Genomic DNA, 18,731 nt, shown 5'->3' on the forward strand with positions numbered 1-18,731 from the left:
CCCCGTGAGTCGGGTCTGACCTGGAGAGGGTGTGTCGAGTGAGCGACCGACACTGTCAGACAGACTGAACTGTCAGCGTCTGTTCGCTACCGTGCCGGTTCATTCGCAGTACGATAATTGCTTTTCAGTGGCGATACGACTGGTTTTAATTTTATGTTTCCGTCCGATGAACACAGTTTATTAAGGACAAGGTCAAAAGAACACTGATGGTTGACTGCCTTATGAAGTGGATTTCGTTTAGCAGAATATTTGAGCTAAAAGCAACACTTTCATCCTATTCTATAATTCGATTGATGGGGCACAGATAAAACTAGTGAATGACGAAGCCCGAATGACATGAGTATGGTGTTGATGACGACCTCTGCTCTGGTCTCGCTATTGGCAATGGGGCTGCGCCAGCTTCTGGCCGTGCTCCTGTCCAGGTCACCGCTCCGGGTAATGGGCGCAAAATGACCTAAGTAGTCGGCGCGCCCTAAAGCCCCAATTAACAAACAAGTCACCGGTCCGGCTCACCGCTCCTGACCGGCTCACCGGCCGGGGTCACCGCTCCGGGCTTTGCTCCGGTCCGGACCACCGCCCCGGCGCCATGTCCGGTCGGGGGTCGGCTCACATCCTGTCTGCCGCCGTCACCCGAGCGCGCCGCTCTCTGGGCCGGGCAGTCACGGCCGGCGGCCGATGATCGGTGTCGCCGGGAGCGCTGCGCCGGTCTGATCGGGTGGCCGGCGCCGCTCGGCTCACCGGCACGGGCCTGGCATTCCTCCGGTGGTCCTGCACGGCCGGCCGGGTCAGCATGGGGTCGGTGTAGAGCCGCGGGCGGGCGGCGTAATCCCGCCACCACCCGCCGCCCACAGCCCGCCGAGCGCCGCCGGCAGACGGCAACAGGCAGAACGCCACTCGACGCTCCGATCCGCGGCCCTCCCAGTCTCCGCGACGGCAGATCACCCCGCGCGCTGCCGACACACGATCAGCGGCGACTGCTTTTGACGCCACCCTGACTCAACCCAGCCATTGCACTGGTGAGACTGCTGCACTCCGCTCTGCAGCATATGATGGAGCGGCCACTGTGGGAGAGCGGTGGCCCAAACTTGGCCTATCAGTAACGTTAGTGGTCCCGCGGCGCTGGCCGAAATTTGACATCCGCTGCACTCGGGGTCAGGAAGAGCATCTCTGGACCCTGGTGGTATCCTCGGCATTAGCTGACGACACTTGACTCTTGGGTAATCAGCTCACATAATTTCATCCACGAACACAAATTATAGCCAGCGAATTCTAAAATGTATTTGTGTGGGAGTAATTTTTTGAGCAGTAAGCGCCACGTCATGTGTGGAATGGATCGTTCATGACAATGATCGTGGTTAGCTGGGTGCTTCACCTGCCGCTCTCCTGCATGGGTCACAGTGTGGCATGCGGGGCCATCTGACCTGTCGCTGGAGGCGGTGTCGCAGTCCCCTGCCGGCGCCCCCGAGTCGACTGCGACGTGCCCCGCCGACCCGTCGGAGCCGTCATAAGAGCGGTGCGCGGCGGCGGCCGCTCGTTACCTCTTCAAACAAAGAAAGCGTCACCGGAGAGCCGTGGTGTCGGGTGACCGCCCCTGCCCCCTCCGCGGCTCTGTTCGGCACGGCGTCTCACCTGAGCCGACGGCGCCACATCCGTCCGCCCGCGGTCCCGGAGACTGACCTGGGGCATTCCACGATAGATCGTACCAGGCCCGTCACCCTCATCTCTCAGATTTGAATGAAAATTGGTACTAGGGGTAATCATAGGCTCCAAAAACACCTGCCAAAATATCAGAGTTCTCAGATGAAAAGTTTTTGAGTTATATTGCATAATATTTTTTAAACTTCAGATTGTAAGGGTGAGTTTGATGAGCTATAACTCAAAAACGAGCTAAGCAAGCAACAAACGGTAAACAGCTGTGAACTAACGATGAATCAAAGATTAATACAGCTTTTTTAAAATTGGACAGAAAAGCTTAACATTTTGAAAAAAGTCGTAATATTTTTTTTAAATTGTCTATAATAGCACTTGGGACCAAAATTTTTGCCATTTTTATTTCCTCAAAATAAACTTCAGTTCATTTAAAATCGACATGCAAAAAATTAGAAAGGTGTTCTTTCTATAAGTTCCTCATTTTAATGCATATAAAATGGGTTTCCGGGGGGTCGGTACGACCCCAGCTCGCCGTTTCGCCTCTAATGGAGATAGAACCTTGCGGAAAAAACGAGCATGTGCGCCGTTACAAGATGCATCGAATGATAACACATTTTAAGGTCTCGGGTTCATTGGTGAACCCTGAGGTCATTTCAAGTGACCCAAATTACGGGTCCGGTTTTTGGTAGATAACTTCGCAACAAATGGTCGCAGAGCCGCGATTTTAGCATCTTTGTGTCTGCCTAGTTACGGCGCGTCGAATGGTATACCGTTTGTTCTGGTGAGGTCAGCATAAGTTGCTGACCTCGGGTCAGCACACTGCCGTGTATTTGGCTCCGCGCACCGACCGGGCGGCCCAGCCGGCAGCCAGCCCCCGGGCATCACGTGACCGCCCCGAGTCTGCGGCAAAGCCAACCAGCGCGGCGCTGGACAAACAGCGCCGCCACAGAGATGGTTAACAGTCGGGCTAGGCCACGAAGCTGGGTGAATGAGATCATATTGCACATCATTTGATTCGCAAAGTCTTCCCGAGTCCATTGGTAGCTTTCCCGTCTCTCTAGCTCAATTTGATCGAGAGCTATTGACGAAAAACTCTTATGACCCTAGTGACGTACGAATGACGTCACGCAAGGTCAACAATGCAAAAGTGAGGCACACATGACTTGAATTGAACTTTCAGTAGCCAGTGATGTCACTAGGCAGCTTTACCACGCCATTTGTAGGCTCTTTTCCCGAAATCACAGTTTGAGACCATTACGGTGACGCAAAATAAGTACATTTATAGAAAGAACACCTTCCTAATTTTTTGCATACTGCTTAATAATGAGCCAAAAATGTTTTTCAGAAAATAAAAATTCAAAAAAATTTGGTCCCAAAGGCATAAAAATGCAAATGAAAGGAAACTCGAGGTGTTATATATCAAAAATAGTTAATATTTCAAAATTTAAAAAATGAATATTATTCTTTGTTTCAATGCAAGTTCAATGCCGTATAGCATTTGGCATTTGGATTATCCGTCTTAGAGTTACAGCCCACCAAACTTGGCGCTGCAACACAAGATCCGAAACATGTTATACACTATAACTCAAAAACTACTCATCTGATAAGCCTGAAACTGTCACAGGAGGATTCAGAGCCCCTGATTACCCCTTAGACCAATTATCGTTAAAATCCGAGAGATGAGGGTGTCAAATTGGAAAAAAGTGGTACGATCTATCGTGGAATGCCCCACCTGCCAGCGTATAGCTATTAGCTACATCAGATTCACATTCATCCCGCGTTCGGAGTCTCTCGGACTTGGAACGGGACTGGCCGGACGACGTAGGATCTTCGTCGTCCGAGAGACTCCGAACGCGGGATCAGATACACATTCAGATTCATTCCGAATATCGATGATCTTGATCGACATTCACATAATATTCGGCACGAATATCGATGACCTTGCTGACCAGTACCTACATTCATATTCAGATTCAGATCAATAATCAGAGCGGCCATTGGTGTCGAGGGATGGGTTAATACAATTACACTGAAAGTTGTTTAGTGGCTCATTTCGAGTGGGGAATTAATTTGAATATGTGGAGTGTGGACATTAGCTATTCATTCTGAATCATCCAGGTCTATACCCCCGGGGTCGTAATAGGAGTGCTTTCGCATGGGCAATGATACTGTTTTCCCTGTCGAGGGAAAATTAGTGTACCAGCCAGAGCTGGACACTCGGACAGCTCCGTGACCTGCCGGGGTCACGGATACCATTCCGGAGCCCGGAGTCGCCGCCGGCGCCGACACCCGTAAACCACGGACGCGGCGCCGCTCAAGTCACGGCCGTCCGCCACGGCCGCTGATGTCACGGGCGTCGCATGTCGCCGCGCTGCATGCGCCACCAGTCGGCCCGTAAAACCCCGGCTCGGGACCGAGCTGTCGCCCGTGGCGCCCCCGAAATGACCTCACCATCACCGGACACATTCGCGCCGGAGTTGGATCCGCGGCCGCGGCGAGCGCGACCGTAAAGACCGACCTCTCTCCCTGTCGAGGCTGACGGTACAGCACAGTCTCCGTCCTGACGGTCACCCTATGCCCGGGCACAGCCCCGCACTGAATGTCACACGCAATAAGTATGAAAAATGTCACGGTATGAAAAATGTCACGCACTGCTGTGCCCTTCACCAAATGGCGTTGATTCACAGCAGCAGCTCCTCGGCTGCTGGCTTTTGCTTCATAAGTTTGTTAGACTCATCTTTGTTGGCTGTCACTGGGTCACTGCCGGCTGCGTTTTCTGGCAGTATATTTTCTGGTCTTCTGGATCGCTCGCGATGCTGTAGAAACCGGTGCAGTGTTTGATATGGTGTTTGAACCGGAACGATGTGTGGATTGGTGGCGTGGTGTTTGGTATGGTGATATGTTCTTTGGACGGGCGCGGTGTGTGTTGTAGCGGTTGGAGCGGCTCCAGCGGCGGTGTCGCCGGTGCCGTCCGGTGACGCCGCCACCACGGTCGGAAGTCGGCGCCGAGTGACGGCTGTTTGTCGTCCTGCCGTCGCGGGCGGCGCCGTCGTTTTAGCCGCAGCGCCCCGGGCGGGGGCGGGGGCGGCGCACACGTCAGCGGCGGCCGCCGCCCGCTGGGACCATATTGCCGCCACATCATGGCGTGCGCTATTCTCGCGGCCATCCATTCGGGTTAGCGCTGAGCAGCCCGATGGAGTTCGACACATTAATCCAGCGGACGGCCGGTGCCGTGAGCTGCTGATGGCCGTGCCGGATAGGGCATTCCGGGCGAGACGGACGCTCTGCCGGGCAGACGGATGGCCCAACTTGACCGGCCCGCGGGCTGCTCCGGTGACGGGCCGCAGCTGGGCCACCTGTGGGAGCTTGCTGGGCGACGGAGACCGCCGGCGGCGCCCTTCCGTCCGCGGCCAAGTTCACTTTGAAGTGCTTTCAGCTGTTATTATTACGGGAACCGAACGCTAGTTTACCTAGGGCAACATGTGGCTTCCATTTGCGGTTATGTGGCAACTCCGTAATGTTTAGCAAACGCTGGAATACTAATGCAAAAGCACTTCAAACAGTTAATTAAATCAGTTGAAAAGTCTTATCGTATGCTTAAAATGATAAATCAACGAGAAATGCATTCAAATATTAGATTACATGTAGTGCTGTTTGGTGATGTTTCCAGCCTTGCGATAACATGTGACTATGTTTTCTCTGACGTCGTGTTTCTATTGCTGTTCCCAGAAACTGCAGGAGCGCTGTCTGCGAGGCGACGTTCACCTGACGCACCGAGACGCCGTGCTGAGCGGCGTGTGACGTCATCCGCACGCGCACCGAGACAGACGTCATCGGTCACCACTCCATCGATAGTCGATGCTCGCTCCCAGAGTGACGTCACACCTCTCACGGGCCACGCTGCGAGTGCCGCCCGTTCCCAGCCGATGCTATTAGCGGCTGCCTGCTGCGTGCAAACACTAATCACTGTGCGACATATGTTTTCTACAAACACTACAGCACCCACTGCCAACCACCCCATACCACTGGAAGTCATTCCATAAACCAATGGAGCTCCGATTCAAGTACAACTTCGATTCCACTTCATAGTTTGCATGTGTGTAAAGATGTATCGCGAATGTGTTTTCTGCATGAACGAAACTTCGACCAGCTTGTTAGCCACGATATCGCGTTTGGCGAATGTGTGGGGGCGTTATGGGCTAGATGGGACGATCCGACCCCCGAGTCGGGGACGGGGGGGGGGGGTGGCTGTCATCCTGACCTGGTGCTGATTCACGGCCAGGGGTCGATGAAATTCATAGTGGCTGGCCGTCCGGCTGGCCATAACGCGGGCTGTAAACTGGCGGCAGCCCTGGCCGACCCGGCGACCTCAGCCCTGAGGGGCGTCCGGGGTCGGCGGCTGGACCACCGTCAGCCCCCGGGCGGGGCGGGGCGGTCAGCCACACGCCGAGCGGAGTCCGGGCGGCGGCTGGACCACCGTCAGCCCCCGGGCAGGACAGGGCGGTCAGCCACACGCCGAGCGGAGACCGGGCGGGCAGACCCGGCTCCTCAGAGACCATTTGTGGTGAGATTCTTAGTCTCGTGTTGCGCGTGCTCATGTTGATTCATTTTAAGTGTTCTCATTTAGCGTTGACTGAATACACGTCTTTTTACCGACTGCCGACTTGATTTTTCTTTAGCGAGCTCGCCGTCTTCATTCTTCCGAAACAGCTGGGAGCTGTAAGTGAGACTGCGTTTTTTCCGCCTGTCTTGCCGTCTCGGGAGAGGAGCGATCTGGAGATTCCCTCGGGGAAATTGGCTCGCTTTAGACATGATTTGAGGATTTAGCTCGGAGTTGGGCGGAGTGCGGCGGTGGAAATGACGGCCATCAGCGCCCCGGTAGATGTGCGCTCCTCTCTCGACCCGTCTCCTCCCGGTGACAGTGCGGTCACCAGGCGGGTCGCCCGCCACGGAGAGCTCGCTAGTCGCGACCAGCATCAATTATGCATATTGGTCTGACTGTGTGTCATTCAGCTTCATCAGACTGAGTGGGAAAATCGCCGAAATTGGGTCGATCGGGTCAGCGGCCGTCGCAGATAATTGGACAGCTTTCTGAAGGGACTGCCTGACCGGCGCTGGGACTGAGATCCCAGTGGCGCTGGGACTGAGACTCAACCGGCGCTGGAGCTGAGGTCCCACTGACTGTGGGACTGGCGCCCCACCGACTGGGGGACAGATCGTACCGGCTCGGGGACTGAGATCCCACCGGCTCTGGGACCAAGATCCCAGCGACTCGAGGACGTCAACCTGTTCAGTCCTATATCCACGGTGTCTTGGAATTGAACTGACTTTTTGTGAAGTTAGAATTGCGATGAATTTATAAAATGTCAGACATTAGATATTTTGTTAGGCAATCAGTTGTCAGTGTGTTGCTTGTTCAGGCACGTAGCTAGGATTTGGCCAAGGGAGGGGCGGAGGAATCCCGGGGGCCTCCTTTCTACAGAGGGCCTCCTCCCTAAAGGGGCCTCCTTTCTACAGAGGGTCTCATGCCTACACAATTACATATACAACATAATGCATTCACTTTTGTTCAGCTTTCATATGGCCAGCGCACTGGTATGTTTCTTTATTCTTACCGCTGCAGCGGTAAGAAACATACGCATATCACAAGTCTCCGAGTGGCATGATAACGGGCAAAAAAAAAAACTCGGGCGCCGGCGGCGGCCAAACCGCAGCAGGAGGGGGAGGATCTGCGAGGAATGGGAGGATACTGGATGACGGTCAGAGTAACACTTGGTGTATTATCATATATCGTTCAAGCGCTTAACCGTATTCCGGGCGGGCTCTGAAAGACTCTGAATCGGGCGGGGGCCTTTTTGGCCCCCGTCAGAACTCGAAAAGCACGAATCGTAGCGACAAACGGCAACGGCGTTTGATAGTTCGTTGAACGACTTACAACTTTTGTAAACAACTTTTTTGGGTCAGGTCAATATTGAGGTCGCCAGAGGTCATAACAAATAACATGGTTTATAACGACCTACATAGATAGGTCAACTTCAAAATCTGATCTAGGAAAGTCACGCTGGGTACCAATCGACGCGTCATGACCAGGCGAACGGTTTGGTACACTAACAACTATTTAGCCCCATCATATCGTGATTTATTGGCTACAAACTGTTGATGACCTCACCTCACCTCAGATGATCCTTCCCGGTGCCCCTGTCAGTAAATGCCACCTGGGTGCTTACAGATCAGATAATCTGACGTAATTCAGAAAGAATTGGGTGGTTTTGACTCGTTTTCCCGAAGCAGGACACAGTTCATTATATTTTCCAATAGGCTTGTCACGAGTCTAATACGGACGTCTGCAAGATTGAAACTATACGGTTATCAATTCTTTCTGTGTGAATGATGCCACGTTAACTTGCTGTAAGTAAAACATGGTTTCGTTAGTAAATTTTCCTAGGTCCAGGTGGTTTGCTTCATTTACGCCGTAGATGAAACAAACAATCGATGGATAGATATATACATAGATAACATGAATCTAACATGATAACATGATACCATGATACATGATAACATGATTCATGTTATCTATGGTATATATTAATTTCCCGGTCAAATAAATTATTACGATTTGTGCGAAGCATGGCTATGGGAATATCACCACGGTCTATTAAATGGTTTGGGCCTAATTGCATCCATCGTAAAAATACCAACACAGCCACAGGTATACATATATTACAGAAATGGGCTGCTGTGTTCATGCATTAACCCGCGCCCTGCCGGGGGGTGTTAAACACCCCCCTGCAGTTTTCACGGCGGCACGGCACACTTTATCCTACATCATTTCTACACATGTTATGAAAATTTCAGACCCTGGTCACTTAAGGTCAGGTCACAGGTCAGGTCAAATGACCTCAGTACATAAAAAGTTTCAATGTCTGCCAAAGCTACACGGAGTGACCAAACGCTTTGAAACTTTCAGAGATGCAAATGCACAAGAGCGACAAAATGCAAAAAATTGAATTTTGATATCGATGACATAAGGTCACGTCAATTTTGCGACCTTAAATTGAAAGTCGCCTTTTTAGACGGAAGTCATTATAAACACTCTAAAACACTGAATTACTAGCATCTTTGACACATTGAACATGAAAATGGCACCCGTGACCCCTTTTTATAACCCTGAGGTCATCTCAGGTCACGAATGGTATCTGACTGTTTTTCGCGAATAACTTTTGATAGAGGTATGCTAGAGCGATGAATACACCTTAGTTGTTTGGCTCGACGATACGGATGGACTGATATGGATCTTAGCCCTTATCGGTCAGGTCATGACCTTGACCTGAGGCCAAATTTTCAAGTTGACCTTTCAAGGTCAATTCATAGTTCATTCCACACGTCTGGACGAGAGGAACACGATGCTGGTAAAGGGAAGTTCGTGCAAATTTTGAGACGAAAGTTATCGCCGAAAACTGGTTTCCGAAAATATCGGCTATTTTGGCAGTTTTTGCGGCCACTGCAGGTAAAACCGTTTACGGCAAAACCGTTGACGGCACCCGGCATGATTTCTCTGAGCGCATTTATACAAATAATTTGTCTACATAGGATAGGGCCTTCTGTTTACAGAGGACCTCCTCCCCTGTCTCTTCCTACAGTGGGCGGCGACGCGGTTGGGAGTCTATTCTGTACAGTTTCCTGAGTTCTCAGTTTTCACTATAGTGAGAACTGATAACTCTCTATAGAGAGTAGCAGGGACCAGAAGCCAGAAGGTAATTTGCTTACAGTGGGCCTCCACTCTATGTACTTAATATACGACGCTGTCTTTGACTACCGGGGGCCTCCTGCCCACAGAGGGCCTCTTATCTACAGAGGGCTTCCTCTCTACAGATTGCCTCTTATCTACAGAGGGCCTCCTCTCTGCTGAGGGTGTCTCTCTCTCCAGAGGGCCTCCTTTACAGAGGGCATCCTCTCTACAGAGGGCCTCCTCTCTAGTCTCTACAGGGACCTCCTCTCTACAGAGGGCTTCCTATCTATGTAGGGCCTCCTCTCTTAGTCTCGTCTCTACACAGGACCTCTTCTATACAGAGGACCTCATCTCTGCAAAGGGCCTCCTCTCTTCAGAGGGCCTTCACTCTACAGAGGGCCTCCTACCTACAGAGGACCTCCTTTCTACTCAGGGAGTCCTCCTCTACAGAGGGCCTCCTCTCTTCAGACGATCTCCTCTCTACAGAGGGCCTCCTGTCTTCAAAGGGCCTTCTGATTTCAGACGGTCTCCTCTTTACAGAGGGCCTGCTCTCTACAGAGGGCCTCCTTTTTACAGAGGGCCTCTTTTTTACAGAGGGCCTCCTTTTGGCAGAGGGCCTCCTCTCTACAGGGGGTCTCCTCTCTAAGGGGGCCTCCTCTCTACAGAGGGCCTCCTGTCTACTGAGGAGTCAGAGGGGCCCTAGCGGTCAGACACAGACACTAGTGGTTATTCACAGTCCGAGATGAGAAGGGCCCCAGCTGTCACTTGTCAGGCTGGTCAGAGGGCCCTGATTGTTCTGACGTCATTTTTTAGATTCCCGCGTGAATTTCGTTCGCCTCCGACGTGATTTTGGCCACGTTGGATTCAGGCCGAAAGGATTCAGGCCAACGTGGGCCTTCGGCCCACGTTGGCCTGAATCCTTTCGGGGGGGGGGGGGCCTCCTGAAAACCCCAAGGGAGGGGCGGGCGCCCCCTCCGCCCCCCCCCCTTGGCTACGTCCCTGTGCTTGTTGGTAAGTTATCAACAATGACGATGTTTACATGAGCACCATTGCACGACAAAATGCTCTCTTTAACCCCGTCGCAGCCTTCAATAGGAGTCTTAACCCTTTAGTTGCCATTGCCAGCATGCCTCCGGACCTGCGTCACTGTCGTGGTCACTGGTCTTCAATGGTTACCATTTCTTTTATAGGCCGTCTTCGGTCTTACGTCACGTATGTCAGGCTGTAACGGCGCAATAATCTCCCAGAGCTTACACTCACTCTGGGCACGTGCTGGTACTTCGCATTCTTATTTGTTTCTCATCATATTGCTTCGAGCTGTGGAGATGATTGGCAATACTGGAATTGAATGAAATATAATAAAAGGCTATCATCCTGATCCCTATATGACAAGACAAACTCACTTGTTAGAGTCGAACGTAGATATTGACTGCCGAATTAAGAAGTGGATTCCAGAGTCCTACAGGGTTCATAATTTCTACGGATCCTCGAAATATCTATGGCTACATCGTATACGGCTATACGCATACTGCATAGTGCATAGTATAAAGGGGAACTTATGACTCGAATTGTAGCACTTGCATTTACCAATTTTCGAACAAGAAATGACCGTGGAGGAAATTGGGTAAATTTCGTTTTCTGTGCGCCTTCTGTGGAAGGATGGCTTGACAAGATGACATTGGAATGGCCTTGCTCGCTTTCGAGGTTATCTATTTTCCTTTCAGACGGCATGTTTGTATGATCTTCCATCTATCTGAGCCCGCTCACGTCAACCCGCAGTGTTGATATTATGGCACGGCTCGCTGGTAGAAATGGACGCCATTTCTCCTGCGCAGAGGTGCAGAGGTGGTCTAAGTGGACGGCGCGGCGCCTGCAGAGCTCCACGGCCTGTTATCAGCGGAAGGAGTGTGAGACGCGAAAAATTCGTACGTTCCAGCTAATTGGGAACGTTTGGGCGCCTTAACCCGCATTTCCATTACGGTTACTTCTGATAACTAATTGGTCGGTGGAACCGAATACTTTATACAACTTGAGGATATACCAATAGCACAATTTTGATTCTGAACTTTCCAAGTCTGAACGGAATGAGAGTTAGGCAGGGAATATTGCTGACTGCTGTTTACCTGCAACATCGTTAGTGCTTGGTGCGAAATTAAGCTGCCACGGTGAGTCGATCGTACATCGATTAACCATTGATGGTTCCAGTTTCTGTCCTGCCCATCCGGTTGTTTGTACCGCCTAATTAAGCTGGAAGCCAGTGTCAGAGGCTCGTTTAATTAATTGTTGACTTGCTGTATACGACCGGCCGGCGCGTATTATGCAGCCTAAACAAGGCGCAGCCGGTTCGATCCGTCGCGTCGTTCCGGACGGGGGATGATGTCTGCGAGCTTGTCTTATACGCCAAGGACTCTGGTTAATTCTTCAGCCGGGTCTCTAAAGAAGTGGGCCGGTGCCATATCACCCCGAGCCTTATAATATTGAGCACTCCAGTGTGGCAGCTCCAACTATGTAGTTCTTTGTCCCAAGAGGAAATGTTGTTTAGTTAACAAACAAAGCTAGTCTCAGCGATGCCAGTGAAGGCGCCGGAGCTTATGGGTAGCTAGAGCACTGTGACGGAGGTGACGGCATAATATTTTGCAAGGAGCAATCAACATCCGAACCGTCGCAAAGGCTTATGAGTTTAGCATCGACATTTTGTATTCACACGCAAAGCATTATTGTAACCATGGGCAGATGACCAAGTAAAACACTCTACATCTTGTTTAGTTGGAACCGAAACGGAAACATTCACACACTTAACAGGCCAGTGGACTGCTACCGCTGCTAACCAGAAGGTACTTTGCCATACCGAATCGCTCTGAAGCTAGCTTGTGAGTGGTGCACTTCGCCACGGCCCACACGGTTTCTACGGAAACGCTGAACAAATATCACCGCTCGTCCGAACTGACGCAGCGAACCTGCACTGAGTGCACACTCTTTGGTCATTGCGAAGAGGGTCCTCCGAGCCGCCCAGCGCCCGCCGCATCCGACAAAACGAAAATGGTGCGGTGCTGGATAATGGAGCCTGGTAATGGAATGGATAATGGAATAGAATAAGACACCCTGATAACATTGAGTCGGGTCGGCGATCGGCAGATCGGCGATCGCTGCACCGCGCGGTTGTGTTAGGTCGCACGGCCACGAATATTTCGGCATGACATTGATCGCGGCGGTAGAGAAACACGGAGAGGAGTGAGAACGGTCATTGTTACGAAAACTGGAGGATGGAGAGTTTGGTCAGTGTTCATAGGCGATTGGCCCATAACTGCCGCCTTTGAACTGTCTTCTTTCGAACCTGAAAATTAATTTGCAATCATAATCGAAAGTGTTGCTATGGTAGGTACATTTGCTTATCAAGATTTCTAAAATCACCAGCAAAATCAGAGGGAGATATCATTTGAATGGTCAGTGCCGCGGTATAACTTCTACTGTCCTGGACTCCGGAAGAAGATGCAGTCTCAATCGACCAGCATCCCGGAAGAACGGACCTTCTGAATCAGTCTCCTCAGGACAGCGCCCTGTCGGAGCTGTCAGTGCCGACAGCCGACTGTCAGTGGCCGACAGTCAACTGGGCTGGTCCACTCTCCATTATAGGAGATGAACAGACCCAGAGCCGGTGCTCCCGCTGTTCGCCTATACTGGCCATCGCTCGAGTGAGTTGAGACGTTACAGACTCCAGTACAGAGGCCGCACATTTAACCACTGTCAGGCACCGAAGCTTTCGCGCGTCAGCCACCGTTTGGAACAAGGTGTCTGGCTTTAGTCTGCAGCAATATGGATTACAAAGTTCCTATCGCCGGACTGGCTCCTTGCCCGTTTTATTGGACCGGGAGATTTACCGTCGCCGCTGGCTGCAGCCGATAATTTGTCCAGGGTATTTGTATCGATATTGAGCGGTCATCCGCCCCAACTCGTGTCGCTTCGGTCCTGTTTGACGAACATTGGATTGCATAAATGTCTCGCATTTTCATCAGTGGTGCTATGAATGCAGGAGGGTACTAATCAAATCAGCACTTGCACCCATTCCGGGGCAGCAGTCCAAGTCGTAATGGCGCATACACTTAGCTGAATAGCAGTCGGTGTGCGTTCCTTTCGGGTAATCCGCGAGGTTGCTTGCGACGCGTTCGAAGGTCGAATAGGCCAATAAGGTGGTGATAAAATTGATCGTAATTACAAAGCATGATCTGCTAAGTGAGGATTTGATCATCCATTAGGTTTAGGTACATTAGAACGGCAGTTTCAGAAATCTTTTAATAGTGGAAGTGCCCATGACGTGCAAGTTATACTCGGAACCATGGTGACATGAGCGTAATGCGTCCATATTACGTCTCAGTAGGGTAGGTATTGCGTCGTCTGTGCGCGCTGAGCATGGCATCACTTTGCAGGTCAACGACACCATGTTATTGTTTTTCGGCCCACTGCCTCTGTCACTCATATCTACTACCTATGTGTTGTATTGTATAACTCTCATCTTCCCATTTAGGTAGGAAATGTGCGCGAATTAGGCTGAACTGTTGATTTATTATAGATTAGTCAACGCTGAACGCATGTTATCGATAACGATAGTATATGACATGAAATATGACCTTTGTTTTAATCTAACCCAAATCCAGCCTGAGCTTTTAAAAATAGCATAGCATCACCCTGAGCAGACATGGCTGGTGCACACAGACGTCCATGCGAGTGAAGTGTCCATTATTCAGTGTCATGACGTCGTGGTGAGCGCGGGCGGGCAGCCTCTGATCCGATATCGAGCGGCGGTCCATCGGCTGCGCGCCGCCGCTCGTGACTGATGACGCCGCCGTGCGAACGGCTACGGCACATGAGCGATGGCCGCAGACGGTCCGGACTGAGGGGGAAAGGGGGAGCGGCCCGAGAAGCCCCCCTCCTCCCACACACGAACGCTCAGGGGTTGTCGGATAGCGGTGCGTGGGCGCGAAGAAAGATTGTATCAGGTCACTCAGATGATGTTTACAATTTCTTAGTGTGCCTTCAGCTACCTGGCTTTGCGGACCTAAGTACCAAGTTTCGGCTACCCATTCGCATTTTGTTGTAATTATTTCGCGATATTGTAACTAATGTCACTAGGTAGGTGTCACTAGGTGTCACACTAGGTGTCCTACACTAGGTGTCACTATTGTACATGAGCTGAAAATCTCCCAGATGAGCCAGCGCTGAGCGCGTGTTCGTGTCACTCAGTTGGGAGGATTTGCAGTCCCGTTGATCGCCTGGCAGAGCGCCTGGATGACGGGAGCGTCGTAGAACTGCACCAGGACGATGATGTAGGTGAGGATGGTGGCCGAGATGGAGAGCACGGTGGACCGCTGCAGACGGAACAGGCCCAGGTCGCCGAAGGTGTCCAGGTCGCGGCCGACCGTCTCTCTGAACAGGCCCAGCTGCTGGCTGAGCTGCGGTCGGCGCCGCTCCGCCGTCAGCAGGAGGTCGCGCGTGTCGCCCACAACGGCCAGCGCGCGCTGTGTCAGCTCGCACGGCAGGATGACGGTGACGGCGGCGCCGACCACGTACTGGGTGATCATGAGCGCGTACTGTGACACCACGCCGCTCGGCGCGGTCAGGACCAGCAGCAGCCACATGTAGATGCTGGAGATGGTGCCGTACAGCATGCAGACGAGCAGCTCGTAGTACATGCCCGTCGTTAGAGAAGTGAAGGCCTTGGACAGATCGTCGTGCAGCGCCAAAAGGTGATCGATGGCGACAGGAGTGAGATGAGTGATGTGATCGATATCGGCCCGGAGCTCCTCGTTGATGAACCGAAGTCCGCTGCTAACGTGAACCCCGGCAAACACAAACTTGAGCGGAGTGAGCTGGAAAGACGAGGAATACACAAAGAACAGACTGACCAGAATCGCCACTTCTATCGTCGACAAGGAACTGAAGAAGGCGGGTTCATTATGAAGGGTAAGCATGATTGCCACGGAGACAGCGGCGGAGAACAGGATCAGCGCGGCGGCGAACCTCCCTGTCGAGGCGGTGGGCTGGGTGCCGGTAGCCGGACCGGCTGACCAGAGGTCCGAGGCGGCGCTCCAGGGTCATCAGCAGGGCGCTGTACCTCCGCCGGCCGCCGCACAGGCACGCCACGCTCGGCACCCACATCAGCGCGTCGGTCATGCCGAACATGCCGCCGCTCTTGGCGGCCGCTTCCACGAAGCCCATCTGTCGCAGCATCAGGCCGCCCCTCCACACGGCGAACGACACGTTGAAGGCGACGCCAGCCGTGATCAGGATGAAGACGAAGGCGGAGTAGAGCCGCTCAGCACGGCTGGTGCCCCCGGTCAGCGCACACACCCTCAGCAGGCGCAGGAAGGCGCGTGAGGCCGCCGAGTGGCGCACCAGCTGGGGGTGTGGGGGCTGTCCCCTGTCGGAGACGGGACCATCAGCAGGCTCCATCGGAGCCGACCCCTCCGGTCGCTTACTTGGGGTGACCTCTGTCAACAGCATGCCCGACTCTCCGTCCGTCCAGGGCTCGCGGCCTTCTGAGCTGGTTGTAGCGTCTTCACCGTCCACGGCCACGTCCACAGCAGTTCGCACGTCCTTCGTCTACCTCGACCTACCTCTTAGTGAGGCTCCCATAGTCCCCACTGATGGACCGTCATAACATTTGGAGGCAGGAAAGAAATGTGATAAACATAAAACGACGATAATGCATATTGGGCCTTGTCAGCCCTTTGACTTCCTATGCCTTTGACATATTGCCACTGGCCTGTTTGCCTGGGGTCATTGGCCGATGGATGTTTGAGCAGCAAACTGACTGCAGCTGCTGCGTGTTTGCGGTACTAGCAATAAAAGAAGTGCTGAGCAAGTAACGGCCTGTGTGCCACCTTTTCTCTGGTCGATTAAACGGGCCATTTCATACAACTGATATAATATGAGGATTAAGGGAGCCGAAAGAAATTTCGGATTTCGAAAGAAAAGGACGTCCGATGTAAGGGATTTATTTTTACATTGTCGTTTCATACCATCGCTGCTACGCGGATTGACGTCATGTCTATTATAGATGTCATTTTTATGCAATATTGAGTAAATATAGAATCGAACTACATCCGTAGCTTTTGAAATGCGTGTAGGATATTAGTGTGATGACCAAATATATTGACCCTGAAAGTTTTGGCATCAATCTCGCCATTGACCTTCATAATGTAGGTATAGTCGGTCAAATATGTATCTTTCCCGGCCGGCCCTCCCCACGCTGGGCAGGTCGGTAACTTGGCTGAATCCGCCGGCCGCTGCGAGTACTACGGAGGGGAGGGGACAGGTTGTGCGGTTGCCGCGTCGGCCAATGAGCGCGGACCTGGCGAGCGGGCTGGGGCCACGGCGTGTTGACCTAATATGGTCAAAGGTTCATGCCCTGCGGGTATGGTCTGCGGCCAGCTGGCCCACTGATTGAGCCACAGCACCGGGTCAAGGAAAACGTTTAATCTGCGCCGGGCCGGTGCTCTATCTGTAACACAACAGGCAGTTTTAGGAGGGGGCGGTTTTACGCCCCCCCCCCCGTCTAACTCGACTCCTGAGCGTCGTAGAGACAAGCGGTAGGCGGCGTTCGAAAGAGCGATAAAAAACGTGTTTACTTCTGATACTTTTTCTTAAATAGCTTTTGATCCAGATCATTCGATCCGCATTGATCAGACAAACATGATAAACGTCGAACGGAGTCTCTATTTCTATTCACTCAAAAGTTATTGCAGAAAACCCCCGCTGGTGACCTCAGGTGACCTCGGATGACCTAGCGACACCTTCCAAAGGTCACCGGTGACATCTTTTGGTAGAATGACCACCAGGGACCTGCAACACCATGATCCTGAATATATTGTGTGGATCGGGTGGCATTCAGATGAAGTTGAAATTTATCCCATTGACTTATAATGGGGAGGTTGTGAGATTGACCTGACCTCAGGTCATAGATAAAAAAATCCGAGACATACATTTTGTGGATATTGTCACCCTTACTAACTCCTGAAAGTTTCATATCGACCGGTCAACAGTTGTAGCTTTGGTGCAAGTTCAAACTTTTTGTGACGTTAGGTCACTCAAACCGACCTGTTGACCTGACCTTAAGTCATATAAGGTCAAAATTCGCACACAGTATGCGCAATAGATGGAAAAACAGGTATGCAAAATTTGGTGGCGCTGCACGCCGCCGTTTTTCGGCTATCTGCGAAAAACCTGGGGGGGGGGGGCGCAAATCGCCCCCCCCCCGGCCCGGCGCAGGTTAAGATTTTCAGTAGATATGGCTTAACGCTTTCCCGTTAATGCCAATAAAAAAGAAAAAAGTTTTTGCTTTATCAAAAAATAACCGGTCATAATTCGATTAAATATTTCTCTTGCGCTAATCATCATATCACCAAGCATTCGATCGTATCAAGAGCAACCATCTTAATTTTTAGGTCAGCGACCCCTGTTGAAACACCAGATAATCCTTTGATAGCTCATAGCACTCAGTCTACAATTTACACGGCGCATGAAAGCACAGCCATCATTAGACCATCGCGCTGCCCTCACATTCGTTAGATTCCTAACGCATCCGCTTGCTCGCCTCTCCCGGCCAGACCCGCCGGAGCACCCGGCGGCGAGGCCGTCCAGTGCTGGTCTGCGGTCACTCTCCAGCCGGCCGCTGTGTAGCTCCGCCCCCCGCGCGTGACGTCACAGGGCCGCCAGAGCCGCCAGGTCAGCTGGGGTGTGGGCTCAGCCAACTATCGAATCCAGACCGTAGCGCCACTTGGCGGCCGGGAAAGATACATATTTGACCGACTATACAGTACAATGTCGTCTTGATATAGGATAGGTACGAATTAAGATAATAAATCGACGCTAACGATTTGGTGCTACGGCTCAAGCTACGGCTATATTAAGTGTTTCGCCATGGCATCGAAACGTTGTTCTGCTACTGTCCACGCTTCAAGGCACTTGTGTCATGGCCTATACTAAGCACACACAGGAATTGAAACAGTCTAGCTGATATATTGCTGATCGTGGACGTTTATTCAGTCCATCATATAGGCTACCCTCTGTTGACATATCACCATGGGAGTTGCGGCCTGGCGCGTGTCCCGTCTCTATCGACGGCGCCACCGGCGAAGGCCGCACTACAGATACCCAGATGCTCAGATACTCAGTCCCGTGTGCGCAGTCAACAGATCGCTGTCAACAAAAGCACACGTCCGGTGAGCGATGGCGATACCCACTCACCAACCCACCCTATCCGCCAGCACATGTCACATGCGTACGAACGTTTAGAGCCGTGGTGGCTGAGACTATTGCACTGCAGCGTTCAGCACTGAACGTTACACGTTACACG

General features: G+C 52.0%; 1 protein-coding gene across 1 annotated transcript in view; it reads left to right on the plus strand.

Annotated features, from left to right (window-relative positions):
- The window catches only part of LOC122363811, a 78,988-nt gene extending 72,682 nt beyond the window's left edge, over positions 1-6,306 (plus strand). Inside the window, exon 17 of the mRNA XM_043333538.1 lies at positions 5,380-6,306. Within this exon, the coding sequence (XP_043189473.1) occupies positions 5,380-5,451 (72 nt within the window). The 3' untranslated portion in view covers positions 5,452-6,306. The remainder of the gene's footprint in view (positions 1-5,379) is intronic.
- Positions 6,307-18,731: the final 12,425 nt, after the last annotated feature.

Source organism: Amphibalanus amphitrite, unplaced genomic scaffold (assembly GCF_019059575.1).
Source record: "Amphibalanus amphitrite isolate SeventyFive unplaced genomic scaffold, NRLGWU_Aamphi_draft 000640F_arrow, whole genome shotgun sequence".
Taxonomy (NCBI): domain Eukaryota; kingdom Metazoa; phylum Arthropoda; class Thecostraca; order Balanomorpha; family Balanidae; genus Amphibalanus; species Amphibalanus amphitrite.